We start from the raw sequence: 22,560 nt of genomic DNA on the forward strand, positions 1-22,560 counted from the left end.
GGGGCCGGCGTAAATCCCGCCCCTGCCGTGGCTGGAATTCTCCGCCACCCGGGAATCGGCGGGAGCGGGAATCACGCCCCGCCAATCGGCTTGCCCCCCGCGGCGATTCTCCGGCCCGCGATGGGCCGAAGTCCCGCCACTGACAGGCCTCTCTCGCCGGCGGGAATTTGAGCACCTCTGGTGCCGGCGGGATTGGCGGCGCGAGCGGACCCCCGGGGTCCTGGTCGGGCACGGCCCGATCGGACCCCGGGGGGTGCCCCCACGGAGGCCTGGCCCGTGATCGGGGCCCACCGATCGGCGGGCGGACCAGTGCCGTGGGGGCACTCTTTTTCTTCGGCCGCCACCACGGCCTCCACCATGGCGGAGGCGGAAGAGACCCCCCTACTGCGCCAGTAGGCGGGCGCCAAAGGCCGTTGACGCCGGTTTTGGCGGCAGTCGGCGTGGCGGAATCCACTCCAGCGTGGGCCTAGCCCCTAAAGGTGCAGAGAATTCCGCACCTTTGGGGAGGCCCGACGCCAGAGTGGTTGGCGCCACTCCGCTACGCCGGGACCCCCTCCGCCCCGCAGGGTAGGGGAGAATCCCGGCCCAGATCTCTCAAGGCAACATGATATGGGTCCCGCTCATAATGGGCGGGGGGGGGGGGGGGGAGGAAAGATGATGGGGGTCGGTCCTGGAAAGGGGTGCAAAAGGGGGCATGGGAAGGCCTGAAAAGGGCCTTAGTGGGGTGTCCTCAATTGTGAGGGCATGTGGGATAATTCCCATGTGTGTGGGGGTGACATTGCCCATGGTTGGGGGGTATGAGGGACCCTCAAACTCACTTAGAGATCGGGGTACCCTTTCAAAATGGTGGCCCGATCTCTGAGGATCTGGACTGGCCAGTGAACTCTGCTCCTCAGTGATAAAACAAATTACAAGCGTGGGCTAGCCCGGAGAGAAACTTTCCAGGGCCCAAAAAGATGACTAAGTGTGGTTAGATAGCGGTGGGGAACTGCCAACAGAGCCGGGGAGAAACTCCCAGCCAAACCCGCCTGAAATGGCACTTAGAACCATTCCTGTTAGATCACGCACATGAGATTAGAAGTTCAACTCAGGGTTCAAACATTAAATTGAGTTTGTCATCAATCTACTTCAGCCTGAAACAGTGATGAGTGAGGGAGGTAGAATTGGTGGAGAAAGAATGGAATATGTGGATTTAGGGCAAAGACAATGGGTGGAATTGTAATTTGCAAAGTTGTGGATGGATAGAGAAATGGACATTTGCTCACAGGACTTGTTCTGAGAGTGTGCTTCGACTATTTTAGAGGCGATATACAGCATTTTGGAAGTCATTTCTGCTATTGGACTTTACTCACCTTGATCTGACCCTCCTTGCTGTCAGCTTTCACTGCAGCATCTTGGTCCATCTTGAGGAGAAAGCAGAGGAGCACCAGAAACATCAACAGCACCAGGAGCAGCAAGAGCTGCTATGAGCAGCTGCCTCTTCTTCAGCCATATGCTGCGCCACAGGAAAGAGAGAATACCCACAGAGCTCCAGCCCAAAGGGGGAATACAGGCAGAGGATCAGGTTTCTTGGCATCACTGAGCAACAATGCCCCAGGAGGCTGAGCCAGCTCATTGCTGACTTCTGTAGCCTCCTGAAACAAGAGCTTCTTGGTGGGCACACATTGCCAGTGGTTGCCAAGGTTACCCACAGCTCTGAATTTCTTCACCTCCAACTCCTTCCAGGGATCAGCTGGTGACATTTACAGTCTGCTGCGTTCAAATGTCTCGACCAGGTAATTGGGCGGCAAATTAGGTCTACTTTGCTATTGACCAAGTCGATCAGAAAGAGACGTCAGCAATTTCAGACTTGGTGCAATGGCTGGATTTCCATTGATACAGGGAATCACAGCTTACACATATGTGGCCATCAAGTGTCCTTTGATCAACCAGCAATATTTATAAGTTGGAAGGGATTTCACCCCATTAATGTTCAGTGAGTATGTGACTTTGTTCTGGTTATGGCTTTCCCACATCTCTGTGCAAGACATTCTGGAAGCTGCCTGATGCCTTCATTTTCACCAGTCACATCTCCTGCAGGTTTTCTACCTCCAAAATAAGGCAGCACATGGCTCCTTGGAAGAAAAGAGTTATCCTCTAAGGACATGGCTGATAATAGGAAGGAGAAGCCCTATCGCTGATGCAGAGGAGATGTAGAACCAGAGCCATATGAGCACAAGAGTGGTCATGGAGCAAGCCACTGGGTTTCTGACGATGCATTTCAGGTGCCTGGACAGATTTGGGACCGCCCTTGGTATGCACCAACAAGGGTGCCACGAATGATAGAAGCCTGCTCTGCCTTGCACAATATAACACTGCGGAGAGAATTGGAACTGCAGGAGGAGGATGATGACTTCTCTGCATCCTTGCAGCAGGAGCAAGAGGGGAGGGGGAGCAGATGAAGAAGAAGGTGAAGATGATGTGCCCAGGGTCTTTGAAGCAGCTCACCTACTTGCCAGAGATGCCCACAACAGACTCAAACGTGTGTGGTTCAGACAACCTGAGCACAGGGCAGCAGTGACACAGTGGTTAGCATTGCTGCCTCACAGTGCCAGGAGTTTGCACATTCTTCCTGTGTCTATGTGAGTTTCCTCCAGGTGCTCTGGTTTCTTCCCACAGTCCAAATATATGTAGGTCAGGTGAACTGGCCATGATAAAATTACCTCTTACTGTCCAGGAATGTGCAGGTTAGATGGGGTTACAGGGATGTGGTGGGGGAGTGGGCCTGGGAAGAGTGCTCCTTCAGAGGGTCGGGCAGACTCAATGGGTTGAATGGCCTCTTTCTGCACTGTAAGGATTCTATAATGAAGCATTATGGCACACCAATGCAGAACCTGTTGCCCACCTTCAAACACAAATCATTGCCACAGTTAATAATCCTTCCATCTCATTCATTTCCCTTTGCTTCTCAGTTACTCTGGTTACAACATCTCTTTGAGGCTGATGGTCATTTGATAGGCAAGAGGCAACAATGGAGTTGACTGGATAATGGAGGATTGAAATGAAATTTATGCTTGTTTAACATTTTCAAAATCATAGCACAGCTACATTGTTATAAACACTCAAGTGAATCCCCTGGTGGAACTAAAATATCTTCCCTCTTCAATGTTCTATGAATTAAATGTGGTGCTACTCTTGTGATTTCAGCAGAGCTAGAGTCAAGCTTGTAATTCCCTGCTCTGACTGCTCAGATGCTCTTGGTTAGGCTCTTTATTTAGAATAAAGGCCCTGTAAAAGATTGCTTGTATTTGTGCAGGACAGACTCAGTTATGAGGTGGAGACAGCAATGGGGCTCTGACTCAAGGGGGTTTGGTGCAAAAGATGAAAATTGGAAGTGCGTTACCCTGACTTTCAGGTGCCTTTCACCATCTTTCTTCTCATGTCCAACTGCACTTGGCTGCATTTCAGTAAGGTGCTGAATGGTCATGGCGAGGCTTTCCTCCATCTTATTTAAGGTGACAGACTGAGGGTGCAGCCCATTGATCAGAGTCAGCATGTACTCAGTTGCTTACTGTGTCTGATGCTCCATACTTGTCGCTATTCTTTCCAGGGGGTTGGACATCAGCACAAACACCTGAAACATCATGAAACTCATGCTAGAGACAGACTCCTTCAACCTCACCCAAAATGCTGACAGGGCCTCACACATTTTGTTTTGCTAGTCCAAAATGTTTCTTTTCATGGATGACCCTCCCAGGTTTAGCCATCTGTTCCAGTTGAGCAGAACTTGAAGGGCCTTGCACTCTCTAACAAGGTACTCTCCACTGCTGTCCTGATCTCCAACAACAGTTCCTGCACATTTGTAATGTGCGGCACTACATATGATAACCTAGCTAATTCTCTTGGATGCTTCACCATGGTGTGTGTACGTGCACTCTGCATTAGCACACCAATGCAGAACCTGATGCCCAACTTCAAACACAAATCATTGCCACAGTCAATAATCCTTCCATCTCATTCATTTCCCTTTGTTTCTCAGTCACTCTGGTTATAAGATCTCTTCAAGGCTGATGGTCATTTGATAGGCAAGAGGCAACAATGGAGTTGAGGATGCACAAATTGTGTGACGGTGCTTCCTCAGAGGACATGATTTGAAATGAAAATGAAAATGAAAATCACTTATTGTCGAGTAGGCTTCAAATGAAGTTACTGTGAAAAGCCCCTAGTCGCCACATTCCGGCGCCTGTTCGGGGAGGCTGTTACGGGATTTCCTCTGAGGGCTTTGACAAAGAGTCATCCAGACTCGAAATGTTAGCTCCATTTTCTCTGCACAGATGCTGTCAGACCTGCTGAGATTATCTAGTATTTTCTGTTTTTGTTTCAGATCCTAGTATCTGCAGTAATTACTTTTATTTCCTCTGAGGACCCAATGGGTTTCTTCTTGTACCAGCTTTTGTGTCTCCTATAAGACTACAATATGATATTTGTGATTGTTGTGTGTCATGTGTCAACGTGATATATAATTCCGCCACTATAATTTGGAAGCCCCCTAACTACCCATCACCAATGGCCATGCTAATCTCCAAGACCTCCTCCACAATGGTCAGAGTGCAGGGCCACCCTCTGGATCTCTATCTCTCCCTGGTGTTCTGCACTCTCTTTTGCAAGGAGTGAAAGCAGAGTTCTAAGTGTCAGATGTGAATTGTGAAGAAAATGGAATGAAAACATTTGTGAATGTGACTGTGAGGGGTGGGTGTGATATGGCAACAAGATGTGGGTGAATGACCGTGTTGATTTATCAGATTTGAAAATGAGGTGGTATCTCAAGAGAGAGGAATAGGTGAAGCAGCAAGATGTGTTACTCCAAAGAGTGTTGTCCAGGTTGGTGAATTCAGAGTATGGGAGTTGACCCTCGAATGTGAGATGCCCCTCACCTTTCCTGCTCTTAGGAGATCATTGACCTCTTGCAGCACTGATTTCAGCTGCGAGGGACCACAGTCTATCTGCTCACTTCTTCAGCTACTCTGAGCCATGTCTGATGTGTCTGAGAGGATGGCCTCTTCCTCCCATTCACAGGGAACAATAGGTACTCATAGCCGGCAGTATGACCTCCAGGAAAAAAACATCAGAAAAAAGGGTGGTGAGTCTTCCCACATTATACATCCATTCTTACGCCTGCTCTATCCAGGGTCCCTGCAAAGAGATCCATTAATTGGCAGGTAGAGGCCATCATCATACCCTCACTTTCTGACTGCTCAGGAAATCTGAATGCGAACTCGGAGTTTAAAAACTCACAGCAAAGCCTGTTCCATGAACTACTAAGTTCCCAATCCACTAGCATGGCCATTGGTGATGGATATTTAGGGATATCCTAGATACCGAGTGCTAGAATTGCATATCACACTGCCACATGATAATTATTAAAGTATTTTTGCAGTCCCATAGGAGACACAGGAGCCAGTACAGAAGACCATGGTACTCTCAGAAGAATTCATGATCTGCGAGGAAGCACTGTTATACAACTTATGTACCCGCCCCACTGCCAACCCCCAGTCCCGTCACTGCAAGCAGGCCCATTCAATAAAAATTCTGCCTAATGGCTTTGGTCCTCCTAGTTTTTAATTCGAACAAAGAACAAAAAGAACAAAGAAAAGTACAGCACAGGAACAGGCCCTTCGGCCCTCCAAGCCTGCGCCGACCATACTGCCCATCTAAACTAAAATCTTCTGCACTTCCGGGGTCCGTATCCCTCTATTTCCATTAGAGCAAATTGTTGTTCATCTGGGACTGGATATTGGACAAGCAGTCTGCTTGTGGAGGTATTGAGAGAGGTTGTGGTGTAATGGAGTTGAATGTCATCAGTGTATATGATGTAATGATATGCAGACATGTAACCAATGGGTTATCAGAACAAGACACAACCAATGGGTAATCAGAACACCCAGCGGTGGCATCACCACAAGAGGGCACCACACGACCACTATAAAAAGGACAAGGCACACAGGTCCTGCCCCTTCCACCGGCAGAAACCTAGAGAGCAAGACGTGTGTGGTTAGCAGCACAGCCACACCATAGCATGTGGTCTAGAGCAAGTTCATATAATTAGTAGAGTATACTGTGTTACTAGAGTCAGATTAGTAGAGTGTTGAACTCATTTAGGAGCTTTGTTAATCGCTCAATAAATACGTTCAACTTACCTCAAGGTCTGGAGTAATCTTCAACAATGCCTACATGAAGTAGCGGCTTATGTTACTCAACAACACATATGGAACTTGATATCATGCCTTCAGATTATGTCACTGAAGGACAGCATATAGATGAAAAGGCTGAGGGGGGCAAGGATAAATCCTTGTGAAACTCCAGAGGTAAAAGTAGAGGATGGGTAAAGAAGTCTTTGAAGTTCTTTCCCCATGACTGGACAGGTAAGACAGGAGCCAGGCTAGGGCAATTCCACTGATCTGGCCAATGGAGGAGAGCCTTTGGAGGAGGTGGCATGATTAACCATGTCAAAGGCTCCAGGACAGTTGAGAAGTATGAGTGATAATGTCTTGTGTTACAGTGACAGAGAGTAACATCTGTGACCTTGATGGGGGATGCTCCTCTGTTGTGGCAGGGACGGAATGTTGATTAGAGAGATTCAAATGGAAAGATAGGCATCGTTTTGGGAGGCAGCACACGTTCAAGAACTTTCAAGGTTGGAGACAGGGCAGCAGTTTTAAAGGTTAGAGGGCCAATAAGTTTTTACTAAGGCGGTGGGTGATAAGTTTTGAAAGGGATGGGGACAGTCCCTGAGGAGAGGAAACCATTTACAAATGTCCCAGTCTACAATTAGTAAATGTCAAAATTCTGAGAAATTGCGGCATTATTTTGGAGCTATGCCATTTGTTGAAGAAGCCAGTATGATGTTGACTCAAAGCAAGATATGAAAGTTTATACATACCAAGGACAGTGATGGTCCATCTTCAAAATGCACCTATTGAAAACAGAAAATCATTGGGTCATTATAAAATATTAAAATCAATATTAAAATATTGTCCATCATTGTCAGACTTGGTACTACCAGCAGGGATCCTCACATATTTACAGTGCATATCAGAAAATGAGCCCACTGTGTGAATGCTAACAGCTATGTTAAAGCTTGTACAAACTGAAGTGTTTCAGAGGTCGGATGGAAGTAAAATATTCATTATAAATGCCACAGATCAGTTTATCCCAATGATAAACAAACAGTTATGTGCTGACTAACGTAAATCAAATAGTCATGGCTCATGCACATGTACCAGTGGAATTTCACCCACCCACTGCATGCCCAGGACTTTGGATTATTAACATGAAGCAATGATCACATATCTTATGTGCCAAAGGACAGACAACATTGAAACTTCTCTGTCATTGAAACAAGATGAGAAAAGACAAACCTGTTCTCTTGTCCTTTCTAAGCATATCCCGGAATAACTGTGTCTTGGCTGAATTTGGCATCCAAAAGGACATTCATGTACTGATTTGAATCAACAGCTGGCACAGATAATCCTTGTACCTTCTAATCAGTAACTTTAAGACTTCCTTTTGAAACATTAAAAGCTATATTACTGTAACTGGAAGTGCCTTTCGGCGTATCCTGCCGGTTAGTCCTTTATTCAAGATAATGGTTAAAATGAACTATGTCCCCAAGAAAGATGAAGGTCACACAGCACTATTCAAAGAAGGGCTGTGGAGTACTTATCAATGTCCTGGTAAATATTTATTCCTCAATCAAAATCACTAAATCAGATTATCTGGTCATCGCCTCATCCCATTCTGCACAACCTTGCTGTGTACAAATTGGCTACAGCTTTTCCCACATAGTGAGGATTGTTCAAAAATACTTCACTGGTTGCAAGACACTTTGGGATATCCCAGGATCATTCAAGTTGCTATTCAAATGCTAGTGATTTAACTTGGGGCAGTGGTCCTGCCCACCGTTTGGAAAGCCTGGGGAGAGCCTGCTTCTGTCGGAATTGGAAGCTTAGACTCTATAGGGTTTAGGCAATTAGTTACCTGCAGTCATGAAGTGTGCCCCCCACTACCCCAGTATTGAAGATGACAGATTAGTTCCAGCAGCGGTGCCTACTTCTGGGACTGCTGTAGGCACTGGACCAGGAGCACTGTTGGAAGCCCAGAGTTTAGAAGAATGGGACAGGCTTGCTTGGGGCAATCAGGTGAGGGGAGGGGGAAAGAGTCCATGGGGATTTCTTCAGTTGAGTCGACCCCACCCCTACTCACTGGGGGATCCTCCGATGGACACGGAGTGTCTGAACAAGAGGAATCCCACCCAAGCCCGTATTCAGGCCGCCAAGGTGCACCACAACACCACATGATGTGGGAGCCTTCCTGCCGCTTGAGGTGCGAAGACACCATGTTAATAGTCCACTTAAGGTTTCAATTGTCCCAAGTTTGGCGGATGAGATGCCCGCCGCTACTTAGCCACTGGTAAAATGCCAGTGGAGGTGGGTAGATGACAAACACAGCAACCCCCCCACCAACCCATCTGATTTTACACCTCTCCACACCCCATCTCCCAGTCTGCTGGAGTGGTGGGGATAAGAGACATATACTTGCTTTCTGTACCAACGTACAGCAGTGTAATGATAATTTTATTCAGACAATTAAATGTCCACCCAATTTTGTCATTTTTAAGTACCTTCTTTAGTATAATGGACTCTTCCTGACAGCTGACTATTTAATAACCACGTCCATGCATTGCAACGCTGTAAAACAAATGCTCTTTCTCTCACGTTGTAGCATAGCTGCTGTAAAGTTAGCTAACAGCAGTGCAAATGTAAACTTGCAAAGTAACTGGGGAAAGACACAAAAAAGTGAATAAGAGTGAGCCATACAAATGTGAAAACTTTTCTAATACGGGGTTGCTCTGGTATTCAGTCTAAAAAAAATGTTGAATGATATTTCATGGTAGTAGAATTGCTCACTCAGTGTTGCCTTAAAAGCAAAAATATAAATACATACAATAAAATTTATCATGCATCACAGACAAGAGAGTCAAGGTAAAACTAAACTGTTAGAAATGTTATAAAACGTATATAAATGCTTACTTGTCACAGACAGAGCAGTGATGACAGCGATCTGGCTTCCCAAGTTGACATCTGTCGCAGTATCTAATTGCTTTGGAAACAATGCTATATATAAGGATATGCAACGGAAATCTGGATTTTTGTAAAAACATGATAAAGCCTTTACTTAGCGTCATTGTCTTTTTGAAGCAGGGCCTTTAAATTGGACAGTCTGTTGCTTTTCGATAGAATCCGTACAGTGCAGGTGAAGGCCATTTGGCCCATCGAGTCTGCACCAATCCTCCGAAAGATCACCTCACTAGGCACACACCCATATCCCATCCCCGCATCCCTGGTTAACTTGCACATCTTTGGACACTAAGGGGCAATTTAGCCTGGCCAATCCACCCAACCTGCACACCTTTGGACATTATCGTACATATACAGGTATTCCCAGTTTAAAGCACGTTCTAATAGAGTTTTTCTGTTTTAGCATAGCTGGTAAATTAGGGACGTTGCTAAAATAGCACTACCGCCATTCTTAATTTAGCTTGATTACTGAAAATGCGCCATCCTTTTTAAAAAATAAGCTGCTACATATCATCTTGCTCTCTTCCTCCCTTCCGTTTGCAGCCTCCCTCCCCGCCCCTCTGCTTGCCGCCCAAGCGGGAGAGGCCGCAGGAGCGGGAAAATTGGGGAGGGAACATAGAACATAGAACGATACAGCGCAGTACAGGCCCTTCGGCCCTCGATGTTGCACCGGAAGTGGTGAGCAAGAAGGAAGTGATGACCAGGAGCTAGACTGAAATAATTAGTAAGAGGGATTTTGAGGCCAGAGGGTTCAAGGCAGCCAATAGATTTTCAAAGCAAAAATGTCAGGTCAGGAACCTAGTTCATCCTTATTACTTGCTTTCTTGTGTTTTGTGAGGGCCACAAAGAATCCAGCACGAGTCTTCAGGATACAAAGAAATAAAATTTATTTACAATAACATATATAGTCACAACAGCAGCAACTTCCCTTGCAGATCACTCCACTCTCTCTCTGCTGGTTCCAAACTGGCCAGCTCTATTTATGCAGCGAGTCTGCTAATGATTCCCTCCCCCCCCCCCCCCCCCCCCCCCCCCCCCCCCCCTCCTCATTGGGGAAGCTCATACTCCCACAGGATTGTGGGATTGTCATTAGTCCCCAGCCAATGGTAAGCAGGCAGGTTATAACATGATTTTTGTTCAGCATATTTTTTACAGATTGTACAAAGAACTGTACATAGTTTATTTGTCCATTCCTTTAACAAAAGAGCTAACTTTTACATGAAAAAAGTAAATGGACTAAGACTTTTTTTCTTTATTCTTTCACAGGACATGGGTGTCACTGGCAAGGCCAGCATTTGTTGGCTATCCCTAATTGACCTTGAACTGAGTGACTTGTTAGGCCATTGCAAATGGCAGTTCAGAGTAAACCACATTGCTATGGGTCGGGCATCACCTGAAGGCCAACCAGGCAAAGGATGACAGATTTAATTTCCTTAAGGGCATGGATGATCCAAAAGGGTTTTTACAACATGTTCCCCAGAGCATTAGCTTGAGCCTTGGATAATTAGTACAGTGACGAAAGGGAAAATGCTGGAAAATCTCAGCAAATCTGGCAGCATCTGTAGGGAGAAAAAAGAGCTAACGTTTCGAGTCCGATGACTCTTTGTCAAAGCACTAGTACAGTGACATTGCCACTGTGCCTCTGCCTCCCCAATAAATTGTTATGGGCCAGGGTTTAGAGAACCCCAAAGTGTATCATGGACCCTGACCCACAACTTTTAATAGATTGTGGTATGGGGAGCACATGGCCCACTCTACAGGTGCGGTACAGCAGAAATGGAAAAGTATTTTCTAAAGCAAAACAATGTTTATTCTATGAACTCAAGTTAACCTTTTTTAAAACATAGAGTGAACATCTTAGCAACCATTAATTCAAATACAATTCCCAAAGAGTACAACACTAAGTAATGCTTACGCTGTCCTTTTCACATCCAGAAGGCTTACAAAAAACATAACTTTTAACAGAAGCACATCTGGTTAAAGTCACTACTGAAAACATTTATAATTCTGAATTCACAAAATGATCAAGAGATAGTCTTTTCATGGCAGAGAGATCAACAGTAAACCTGCTCTGTCTGACTTCAGCTCCAACACTGAAAACGAAATCAAAAACACACCCTGCAGCAAATAGCCTAAAACAAAAGTAAAAAGCTGGCAGACAGCCCAGCTCCACCCACTCTCTGACATCACTGCAGTAGTAAACACCCATTTCTTAAAGGTACTCTCACTACAGATAATATTTATATACACACCCATTTATAAACACCCATTTCTTAAAGGTACTCTCACATGACAAAATAATTTAACCTCTTCCATTAAAATATTCCATTCGACAGAACTTCATGTAAACATGTTAAGTATTTAAAAGCTAGTGCTTCACAGAATAATTTCAAAGCAATATAAATAATTATAACACAAGAAGTGAAAGCCAGTCTTTTACAAGTAGAAGAACTGGGACATAAAATATACACTTTTCATATGAATAAACTGTTGAAGTGATTTTATACGGCCATTATTGTTATATCTCTGCATTCAATTAAAAACTTATCTTTTTCCACATACCCAAGGAGTACAGTAATGTCACAATGATCAAATTTATCACATTTTCTGTTATCGTATAGCTTTATATAAATTATACGATTTCATATGGGCAGCATGGTAGCATGGTGGTTAGCATAAATGCTTCACAGCTCCAGGGTCCCAGGTTCGATTCCCGGCTGGGTCGCTGTCTGTGTGGAGTCTGCACGTCCTCCCCGTGTCTGCGTGGGTTTCCTCCGGGTGCTCTGGTTTCCTCCCACAGTCCAAAGATGTGCGGGTTAGGTGGATTGGCCATGCTAAATTGCCCGTAGTGTCCTAAAACGTAAGGTTAAGGGGGGGGGGGGGGTTGTTGGGTTACGGGTATAGGGTAGATACGTGGGTTTTGAGTAGGGTGATCATGGCTCAGCACAACATCGAGGGCCGAAGGGCCTGTTCTGTGCTGTACTGTTCTATGTTCTATATATCATCTAATTTTTAGATTCATTCATGGGATGTGGATGTCACTGGCTAGGCCAATAATTATTGTCCATCTCTAATTGCCCTCGAGGTCGGGGTGAGCTATCTTCTTGAACTGCTGCAATTTGATACTTTTTAAAGAATCATTTAGAACATAGAACAGTACAGCACAGAACAGGCCCTTCGGCCCTCGATGTTGTGCCGAGCCATGATCACCCTACTCAAACCCACGTAGCCACCCTATACCCGTAACCCAACAACCGCCCCCTTAACCTTACTTTTTAGGACACTACGGGCAATTTAGCATGGCCAATCCACCTAACCCGCACATCTTTGGACTGTGGGAGGAAACCGGAGCACCCGGAGGAAACCCACGCACACACGGGGAGGACGTGCAGACTCCGCACAGACAGTGACCCAGCCGGGAATCGAACCTGGGACCCTGGAGCTGTGAAGCATTTATGCTAACCACCATGCTACCATGCTGCCCTGCTGCCCTTTGAATTAGGTGAAGACAAATTTCAAAGGGTGTGACTAGAAATTGCTTTACAGAATTTAATTTTACAAAAATGTAGGAATTTGAAATATTTTACCACAATATCAAAGGGTTAGTTGTTGGCAGAAATAGGGTGAACTTACTTAATGGTTTCACACTTGTAAGATGATAATAGATGGCAGGGAATGTGCTGCTCCCTGCCCCAACTTGTTCAATGATGTAGATCACTATCAAAAGGTGAGGTAGCTGATTTTTTGGGGATTGAGTTTTTTTTCAAGCAGGTATGTGGTTTGCTTGTGCAAACGGTAGTCATGTATGCCAAGAGTCTGCCTCTTTTCATAGTCATGTATGCCAAGAGAGTGCCTCTTTTCATAGTCATATATGCCAAGAGACTGCCTCTGGAGCAGACATCATAAGCTCAATCCAATAAAGCGTCTCACAGAAACAGACATGGAAGAGGATTGCTGCCTTTATATGTGAAACACGGTGTAAATAAATGGAGATTAAATAGATTTTTGAACTCTGGATGTGATACAGAGAAGAGGCCGAGAACCCAGGATCACGGAAAAGGTCAAATCTGAAAAAAAGAAAGCTGCTGGATAAAGGACAAAAAGAAAAACTGCAAGTAACTGAGTGAGTAAAAAATTGCTGCAGTAAATTTTCCCATCCTATCTCCAGTAATATTGGATGGTGATATGTAGCAAAACTAGCGGTTTTTCCACTTACAATGGCAAAATTATGAGATTGCAACAGACTTAATTAACAAGATCGAACCGATAAGAGTAGCCACAGTTCTAACACTGCTGGGAGGGACTGCTACAAAGTATATATCATCCTAAATCGATGAGTGAAGAAAACAGATGGCAGAGATTTTGAATGCCTTGAATGCACATTTTGAACCCAAACTTAATGTTACATATGAACATTATGTATTCAACACGAGAGTTCAGAGTGAAAACAAGACCATTGAATGGTACATGACGGCAGTAATGTAGCTGGCAGAATCATGTGAATTCGGACAGCTAAAAGATGACTTGATTAAATAAGATTAGTCTTAGGCATGCAAAACCCTTGTTAAGAATTCTGCTCCTTTTCTGCTCTTGCCGACCAGGTACTCTACGAGCCCAATATTGGATAGTAGCCTCGTTAAGAGACTGAAACCAGCTTAGGCAACATTTTAAGTTAGAGGTGATGTTTTTGTGGGCGCTAATATGTGGGAACCACAGATTATCCTAGCGGGTTTGGACTCGATGTACAGGGTCTGGGAAAGGGAGGAGGTGGAGAGGTTTAAGGATTTGTTTGTACGAGATATATTTGTAAAGTTGGAGGAATTGGTGGACAGTTCCAGCACCCGGGAGGAAACGGTTTTAAGTACTTACAGGTTAGGAACTTTGTGCGGAAGGAGCTGGCTACGTTTCCTCGATTGCTATCCCCCTCATCGATGGACAAGATAGTGTCTGAGAATGCGATAGGGGAAGGGAGGATTTTGGATATCTATCGGCAATTGATGAGGAGGACGAAGGCCTCACTGCAGGAGATACAAAGGAAGTGGAAGGAAGAGCTGAGCGATGCATTAAAAGTGGGGGTGTGGAGTGAGACCTTACATAGGATAAACTTTACCTCCTCATGTGCAAGACTGAGTCTGGTGCAGTTTAATGTTATGCACAGAGCGTATATGACCAGGTCACGCAGGAGTAGGGTTTTTCTGGAGGTGGATGATAGATGCGAACGGTGTTCAAGGGGGCTGGAGAACCACACACACATGTCTGAAATTGGAGAAGTTCTGGGAGTCATTTTTTAAGATGTCAGACAATCTAGGGGTGAGGATAGCTCTGAGCCCGTGGGTCCGAGATTTGGGGTAATGGATGAGCTGGGAGTGCAGAGGGGAGAGAGGCTGATATTTTGGCCTTTGCCTCCCTGATAGCCCGGAGGAGGATTTTGCTCGGGTGTCAGGGTCCGTAGCCCCCAAGGGCGGGGCATGGGTGGGAGATCTGTCGGAGTTTCTGCACCTGGAGAAAATTAAGTACACCATTAGGGGTCGGAGGAGGGGTTCTATTCTAGGTGGAGGCTCTTTATCTCCTTCCCTAAGATTTAGTAGTCGTCAGCCAATAAGAAGCACGGAGGTTTGCAAAAGAATAAAATGGGGCACACAGAGTGGGATAGTGGTTTGTTTGTTATTAAAATTGTATAATGTTGAATGAGTTTTGTGTGTATAAAATATTTATAAAAAAAGAGTAAATCACAAGATCGTTGCAGAATATGTCAGTGCAAGAAAATGCATGAGCTGAAGTTAAATGGCCCAGTTTCACAAGAAAATGTTCACATTACAGCTGAACTGGAAGGCTTGAAGGGCAAGATTCCAGCTGAGCCTAAAGTGGTGAAAACACACCATACACTGACGTCATCAATGAACCAAGCTGTGCAAGATTAGGACAAACAAATTTCAGAGATGACACAAAGATACCAGGAGGGAAGAAAGACCCACAATTCCTCAGTTGGCAACTCAAAGTGGGTGTCGAAAACCCTGAACCAGATATACAGGCTCAACCATTCGCCATATTCACTCAGTTAGTGACGTTGCTCCTTCACCACAATTGGACGGTCAGGGAGAAGGGATCCCACCATCTGTACTGAGTACAAAATTACCATCAATCCCAGAAGTGCACCGGTTTCCTCCCACAGTCCAAAGACATGCAGGTTAGGTGGATTACATAAGAACTAGGAGCAGGAGTAGGCCATCTGGCCCCTCGAGTCTGCTCCACCATTCAATGAGATCATGGCTGATCTTTTGTGGTCTCAGCTCCACTTTCCGGCCTGAACACCATAACCCTTAATCTCTTTATTCTTCAAAAAACTATATATCTTTATCTTAAAAATATTTAATGAAGGATCCTCTACTGCTTCACTGGGCAAGGAATTCCATAGATTCACAACCCTTTGGGTGAAGAAGTTCCTCCTAAACTCAGTCCTAAATCTACTTCCCCTTATTTTGAGGCTATGCCCCCTAGTTCTGCTTTCACCCGCCAGTAGAAACAACCTGCCCGCATCTATCCTATCTATTCCCTTCATAATTTTATATGTTTCTATAAGATCCCCCCTCATCCTTCTAAATTCCAACAAGTACAGTCCCAGTCTACTCAACCTCTCCTCATAATCCAACCCCTTCAGCTCTGGGATTAACCTCGTGAATCTCCTCTGCACACCCTCCAGTGCCAGTACGTCCTTTCTCAAGTAAGGAGACCAAAACTGAACACAATACTCCAGGTGTTGCCTCACTAACACCTTATACAATTGCAGCATAACCTCCCTAGTCTTAAACTCCAACCCTCTAGCAATGAAGGACAAAATTCAATTTGCCTTCTTGATCACCTGTTGCACCTGTAAACCAACTTTTTGCGACTCATGCACTAGCACACCCAGGTCTCTCTGCCCAGTGGCATGTAAATTGGTCATGATAAATTGTCCTTAGTGACCAAAAAGTTGAGGGGGGGCTATTGGGTTACGGGGATAGGGTGGAAGTGAGGGCTTAAGTGGGTTGGTGCAAACGCGATGGGCCGAATGGCCTCCTTCTGCACTGTATGTTCTATGTTCTATTAAGTGCATGGATCCTCAACAACTACAATGGAACAACAGGTCACCAAAGCAACAAGTGCCACTGGAACAACTCTCTGAACAAGGAGCATCACCCAGATGTGCAGCCAATGTCAACACACACATGGACCATTAAGAGACGTGCACAATTTAAAGCCTATGGGCTAAATTCTCCGTCCCTTGGAGCTGGGATCTGGAATCGCAATTGGGCGCAGAATCGAGGTTTGTGCTGAGCGGCGAACTGACCGCTATGCTCCGGATCCTCGCTGGCAGAGGGATTGGTATTTGTGCCTGTGCACCAGTGGGAGGATGCTAATTTGCATCCACTTAGCAGGTCTTGCACAGCTTGGTTCATTGATGATGTCAGCATATGGTATGTTTGCACCACTATAGTCTCAGCTGGAATCTTGCCCTTCAAGCCTTCCAGTTCAGCTGTAATGTGAACATTTTTTTGTGAAACTGGGTCATTTAACTTCAGCTCATGCATTTTATTGCACTTACATTTTCTGCAACCATCTTGTAATTTACTCTTTTTTTATAAATATTTTATACACACAAAACTGTATTCTCCAGCCCTGCATGTTTCTCTGGTCCTCTGGACCGGGAATCACGTGGGCAGGATTCACAACAAATTTCACCAAATGTGAGTCTGATATGGTGGACCTTGTGGTGGGCCAAGGCGGTAACTCCTTCATGGGGTTTCACCTAAGGTCCATCTGAGGGCAACCCCCACCCCGCACAATGCACACCCTGCCTAACCCTCCACAAATCACACCGCTTCACGCTTGAGTGATGTTGAAATGCTGAGCTGGAAACTGAATGCACTTAACTCTCTTTGATGTGGTGGATGTTTGTAAACATTGCGGTTTCAGTATTTAGATTTACTCATCTATGAAGAAGGCGAATGGAGCAAGGCTCACAGCTGCGTCGTGGAAGCTGTCAATCGCAGCCCACTACCAGAAATGAATGAATGGCTTACAGCTACTGGATCTGAGAGGTTTAACACAGAACACAGCTATTCTCTTTCCACAAATGGACACGTGGTGACTCTAGTAAGTGTTACCACTGTGCCTTTTCACTGCCCATCCGAACTGCTCTCTAGCTTCCAGACAGGTGTCTCCTTTCAGGGAGTGGGAGGGGAGGGGAGGGGACGGGGGGTCTGTGGGTCCCTCTATTTAGGAGTTCTCTGTGAGGGTTTCCTTTAGTTAGAGGAACCCTGTGAGAGTCCATTAATGTGTCCCCCTGGGGGGGTCTCTCTAGTTATTGGGTCTCTTTGGGTGGTTCCTTTAGTTAGGGGCCCCTCTGGGGAGTCCCTTTAACTAGGGTACACCTGTGGAGGGGGGATCTCCTTATTAAGGGGGTTCCTGTGGAGGGTTTCCCTATTAAGAGAGTCCCTGTGGGGGGGTTCCTTTAGATTGTGGCCCTTGAGGGGAGTCTTTCTATTTTGGGGATGCCTGGAAGAGACTCCCTAGTTAGTCTGTGTGGGCTGTTCCTTTAGTTAGGAGGTCTCTATGGAAGAGGTCTCCCTTATTAGGGGGTCCCTGGGAGGGTCTCCATATCTCCCTAAATAGGGGATCTGGGGGGTGGTGGTAGAGTGGGTCGTGTCACCCCCTTCCTTGGGGGAAGTGGGGACACCCAGAATATCTGCGGTTGGGGTCTGCTTTGAGGTATGGAGGGGTGGCCAGCTGCCAGGCTTCGCCATAAGTCCGCCTACTCAAAATGTAGCCTGATAGCGGCCTGATAGCAAGAATCCCTGGAGAATCCCTTGTACACCTCATAATGCGTAAATAAGCATGCCCAGGAATACTGAATTGCTCAGCGATTTGTGCTCCCCTCTGGCAGGAGAACAATGGGCTGGATTCTCCAATGGCCGACGCCGAAATCACATTCGGTGATTGGCCGGAGAATCCCTTTTGACGCCAAAATTGGGGGTGGCGCCATCTTTTGGATGCTCCGCCCCCTCCAAAACGACGTCACTGGTGAGTACGCTGCATGTCGTTGGGACGGCCTCAGGATGTCACCTGAAGGTCCTCACCCAATGCTTCACACCCAATGGGCCGATTTCCCGACGGCGTGGATCACTTGTGGTCTGAGGTTTCATCAACCTCGCATGGGGACTGCGGATGAGCGGGAAAGCCATTCCGCTGGCTGGGGGGGGGGGGGGGGGGGGGGGGGGGCTTCAGCGGGGGCTGGGGGTTGATCGAGGGATGGCAAGGGCGGGTTACAAGGGGGCACTATCTGGCAGGCTGGGTCCGCGTGCGACCGGTGCCATGTTGTACGACGCAACCGCCGCAGGTCGCCACCGCGTGCATGCGTGGTCACGGACCCGGCAATTCTCCATCCGTATCTGCAGGTAAAGCCAGGGACTTTACGTGGTGCGGCGGCTAGCCCCCTATCCAGCGGAGCAGCAGTGCGGGGGCACTGCCAACATTTTGGTAGTATGATTGGACACATGCTCCAGACATAGCCTCAAAATTGGAGAATCCAGCCCTCAGTCTCCCAAACAAAGGGCGGAGAATTGCTGGGGGGGGGGGGGGTCACCAGAGTATCGGCAAAAATGGCGGCGCAGGTCAGGATCCGTGTCTGAACGATTCGAGGGGCGATTCTCCGCGCTCGAGGGGCCGCCGAGTCCCGACGGCATCAGTCGCATGTGGTCCTACCCGGCGGAGCCTCGGCGTTCTGGCTGTGGGGGTCGTCATGGTGGGATGAGGCGGGTGCCTATGTTCCTCCGCGACGGCCCCTGTAGGGCTCCGTCATGTGTGGGGACCGGCGCGGAGATGGCCACCCACCATGCGCGATCTCGTGCCAGCCGTGGCCGCACATGCACAGATGCACGCCGACCGTGATGCGCATGCGCGGGCCTGCGCCGGCCATGCTGCGGCACTTATCGGCAGCTGGAGCTGTGTGAAGTGCTCCAGTGCCGTGCTGTCCCCCTGTGGGTTGGGGGATCGCTGCTCCTAGTGGCAAGATGGTGCTGTCGTAAAACGTTCCAGCGTTTACGACGGCGTCAACACTGCCGCTAAAACGGAGAATCCCACGCAGAGATTTCGCTCTATTGTGTGCAATACTCATGCAGTAACTGACTAGAAAACCAAACATTTGGCAATGCAGGAGAACAGTGAGTACATAGTGTGTAACTTGGGTAACTCACGATCACAAAGGATTGTGAATGTAAATGTGTCTTTTGTTCGCTCGGAAAAGGGAGATGCTTGTATTTTTTGATCAATATGAAAAGACAATGGGTGGAATTCTCTGCAGCCCGATGCCGAAATCGGGATCGGCGAATGGACGGAGAATGGCTTCCGATGCCTGTTTGCGATGCTCCAAGCGCCATCGGGATGCACGCCGCATGCAGTCGCAAGGCCGTTGGTGGGTCTTCAGCCGGCCCAATAACGGTGCTCTGCCCCGATGGACCGCATTCCTTTTTTAAAAATTAATTTTTAATAAGATTTTCACAAAATATAAACAACTAAACAATATTAACAAAACAACCATGGTAAAAATCCAAGAACAACACCCACCCAACTACAAAAGCAACTACAAAGACAAAAAAAAGCAAACAACAAAAAGGAAAGAGATAACACCCGCAACATCCAACAAACGCATGTACACAGTTCTCCCTCCCACTGAACTAAACCCCCCCTCCCCTCCCTCCTTCCCCCCTCCTTCCCCCCTCCCCGAGCACCTAGCACACCTGTCTTCGCCCTCGAAAAACCTACTCATCCTCGTCCCAGTCATGTGGGCCCTATGCAGCACCTTGAGCTGTATGAGGCTAAGCCTCGCACAGGAAGAGGAGGAATTCACTCTCTACAGGGCATCCGCCCACATCCCCTCCTCAATCTCCTCACCCAGCTCCTCTTCCCATTTACCCTTCAGTTCCTCCACCGATTCATTGCATTGGCCGGGAGGTTTCTGCTGGAGCTGGGGGGAGTGGTGGGGGATGGACAGATGGCAGACTGTGGGATCAGGGTGGTGCTGAGCTGATGTTTGCCCCCAGGTACATCAGCTCAGCAAGTGGGTGGGTTAGGGTTTCAGCACGGCCGGCGCCATGTTTTCTGGCGCGACTGGTGCTGCTCATCAGTCCTGCGCATGCGCAGCCTAGGACCCACCGTTTCTCTGGCCATTTTCCGTCCGATCCGCAGGAGGTTCACGCAGCGCCGGTGTTAGCCCCTCACCGGTACCGGAATCACTGAGCGGTTCGTCGTGATCCACCTACGGATTTTCCTTTGACGTCGGAACGTAGCTGCTGGAATGGAGAACTCTGCCCAATGTCTTGTTTTGAAATGTAACTGGTCTGATTGACACATCTGGATTTCTGTAGTCATGAGATTCTGCCTCTGAAGGCAGACATGTTAAACTCAGTTCAATAAAGCCTCTCATAGAGACGGGCTCCGAAGAAGACTAGTGTTCTTATAAATCAACCAGAAAAAGGTCTGCCAAGTCACTGAAGGTGTTAAGAAAAGTTAATAAGACAGTAAAGAAAGTGTATGGGATATATGGCTTTGTAAATATGGCCATTGAATTAGTCAAAAATTTACAAATCTCTGGCTTGGCTTTGGTTTGAGTTGTGTGTGTAATCCTGGACCACGTGTGTCACGTCCTTAGAGAGGGTACAGAGAGATTTACAAGGATGATACCAGGGATGAGGGAATTCAGTTATATGGAAAGATTGGAGAAGGTATGTGTGGCAGCATGACCCCTTTAAAGGGCATGCCCTCGCTGTTCATGTGACTGGCTAGGGGCGTATCATGCAGAAACATGCAACTCCGACCAATGAGAGATTAGCGCCAGTCCCAGGAAGTGGGGGTTCTTGCTCGAGTGAACCCGGAAGCCAGAGTATTAACATCTATATTAGACCCCCTGGGCCTGTACATAAGTTACCCTTGTCAGTTGCCAATAAACACTTGATTACTATTGTCTCCAGCCATCACATTGGCGACGGGTATAAACCGGATCGATCGCTAACCTGCAGTGGCCGCATTCGAGGGGCGCAAGGAAAATCTCCAAGGAAGGGCGGAACAGTGGCCCTCACGGCGCTGAGGACCCTAGTTCGATCCTGATCCCAGGTCACTGACTGTGTGGTTTGCACATTCTCCCCGTTTCTGTGTGGGTCTCACCCCCACAACCCAAAAACAAAGATGTGCGGGTTATGTGAATTGGCCTCGCTAAATTTCCCCTTAATAAAAAAATGTTTGATAAAAGGGAAAACCTCCAAGATGAACATAGAGTCAGAATGTGTCAACAAAACCCGAGAACGGTGAGTGAAAAATACCTATAATTGGGAACTTGGACCCATTCAATCAGGGGGCTGCCGACCGGAGCCAGTATATTGAGTTGCTCCATTATTTCTTCATGGCAAATGAAATAACAAAAGTAGATTCAAAGGGCCTGCATTCACTTGTAGACAAGGTGAGAGCCATATGAGAAATCCTGGCACCTGAGAACGTCGCTGAATTAAAGGGTGAATTCTCCGTCAAGGAGACTACGGGCTGGATTCTCTGATCTTGAGGCTATACCCGGAGCATGTGTCTAGTATTACGACCAAAATGTTGCACTGCCCCCACACCGATGCTCTGCCTGGTAGGGGGCTAGCAGCCGCGCCACGTAAAGTCCCCGGCTTTCCCTGCAGATCCGGTAGAGAATTGCGAGGTCCGTGGCCGTGCCTGCACACGGCACCGACCTGCAGCGGATGCGGCGTACGACATGGGGTCAAGCACGCAGCCCCGCCCTAGCAGATAGTGCCCCCTGTAATCCCCCTCGTCACTTGGACCCCCTACCAGTCCCCCCAGCCCTCGCCGAAGACCTGTGGCCAGCGGAGAGGCTCTCCCTAAATATGGCAGCTCTGGACACAGTCCACAGCCGCCACGCGAGGTTGACAAAATCTCAGACCGCAAGTGATCCACGTCGTCGGAAAGTCGGCCCAAGAGGGGCGGAGCATCGGGGGAGGGCCTTCAGGTGACGTCCTGAGGCCGTCCCAATGGCGGGTGACGTACTGACTGATGACGCTGCTTTGGAGGGGGCGGAGCATCTGAAAACAGGCGCTGCCCCCGATTACGACATCAAAAGGGATTCTCCAGCCAATCGCCGAATGCGATTTTGGCGTCGGCAATTGGAGAAACCCGCCCAATGTGTTGGTACCGGCGCAGAAATCGCGGACTTTCATGACAGTAAAACTGGTGACGCACCTGCACCTATTTAGCTCCTGTTAAGGGGCTAGCATCGGCGTCACATAGAACATAATCGATTCCAATGAGAAAATGTGTGGGATTCGCCGGTTTTGCGATTGACACTCAGGAGGCTGACAAGCTGCAGCAGCATATACACCGTGCACACCCGATACACACCGTCCCAGCCAACATGATG

At 47.4% G+C, this 22,560-nt stretch overlaps 1 protein-coding gene across 3 annotated transcripts in view; it reads right to left on the bottom strand.

The window, feature by feature from the left end:
- The window catches only part of zdhhc2 (zinc finger DHHC-type palmitoyltransferase 2), a 188,960-nt gene that overhangs the window by 55,815 nt on the left and 110,585 nt on the right, over positions 1-22,560 (bottom strand). For all 3 annotated transcript variants that reach the window (XM_038791110.1, XM_038791111.1, XM_038791112.1), the window contains exons 5-6: positions 9,069-9,138; positions 6,920-6,952 (exon numbers count right to left, since the gene is read on the bottom strand). In XM_038791110.1, the coding sequence (XP_038647038.1) occupies positions 6,920-6,952; positions 9,069-9,138 (103 nt within the window). The remainder of the gene's footprint in view (positions 1-6,919; positions 6,953-9,068; positions 9,139-22,560) is intronic.

Source organism: Scyliorhinus canicula, chromosome 3 (genome assembly GCF_902713615.1).
Source record: "Scyliorhinus canicula chromosome 3, sScyCan1.1, whole genome shotgun sequence".
NCBI lineage: Eukaryota > Metazoa > Chordata > Chondrichthyes > Carcharhiniformes > Scyliorhinidae > Scyliorhinus > Scyliorhinus canicula.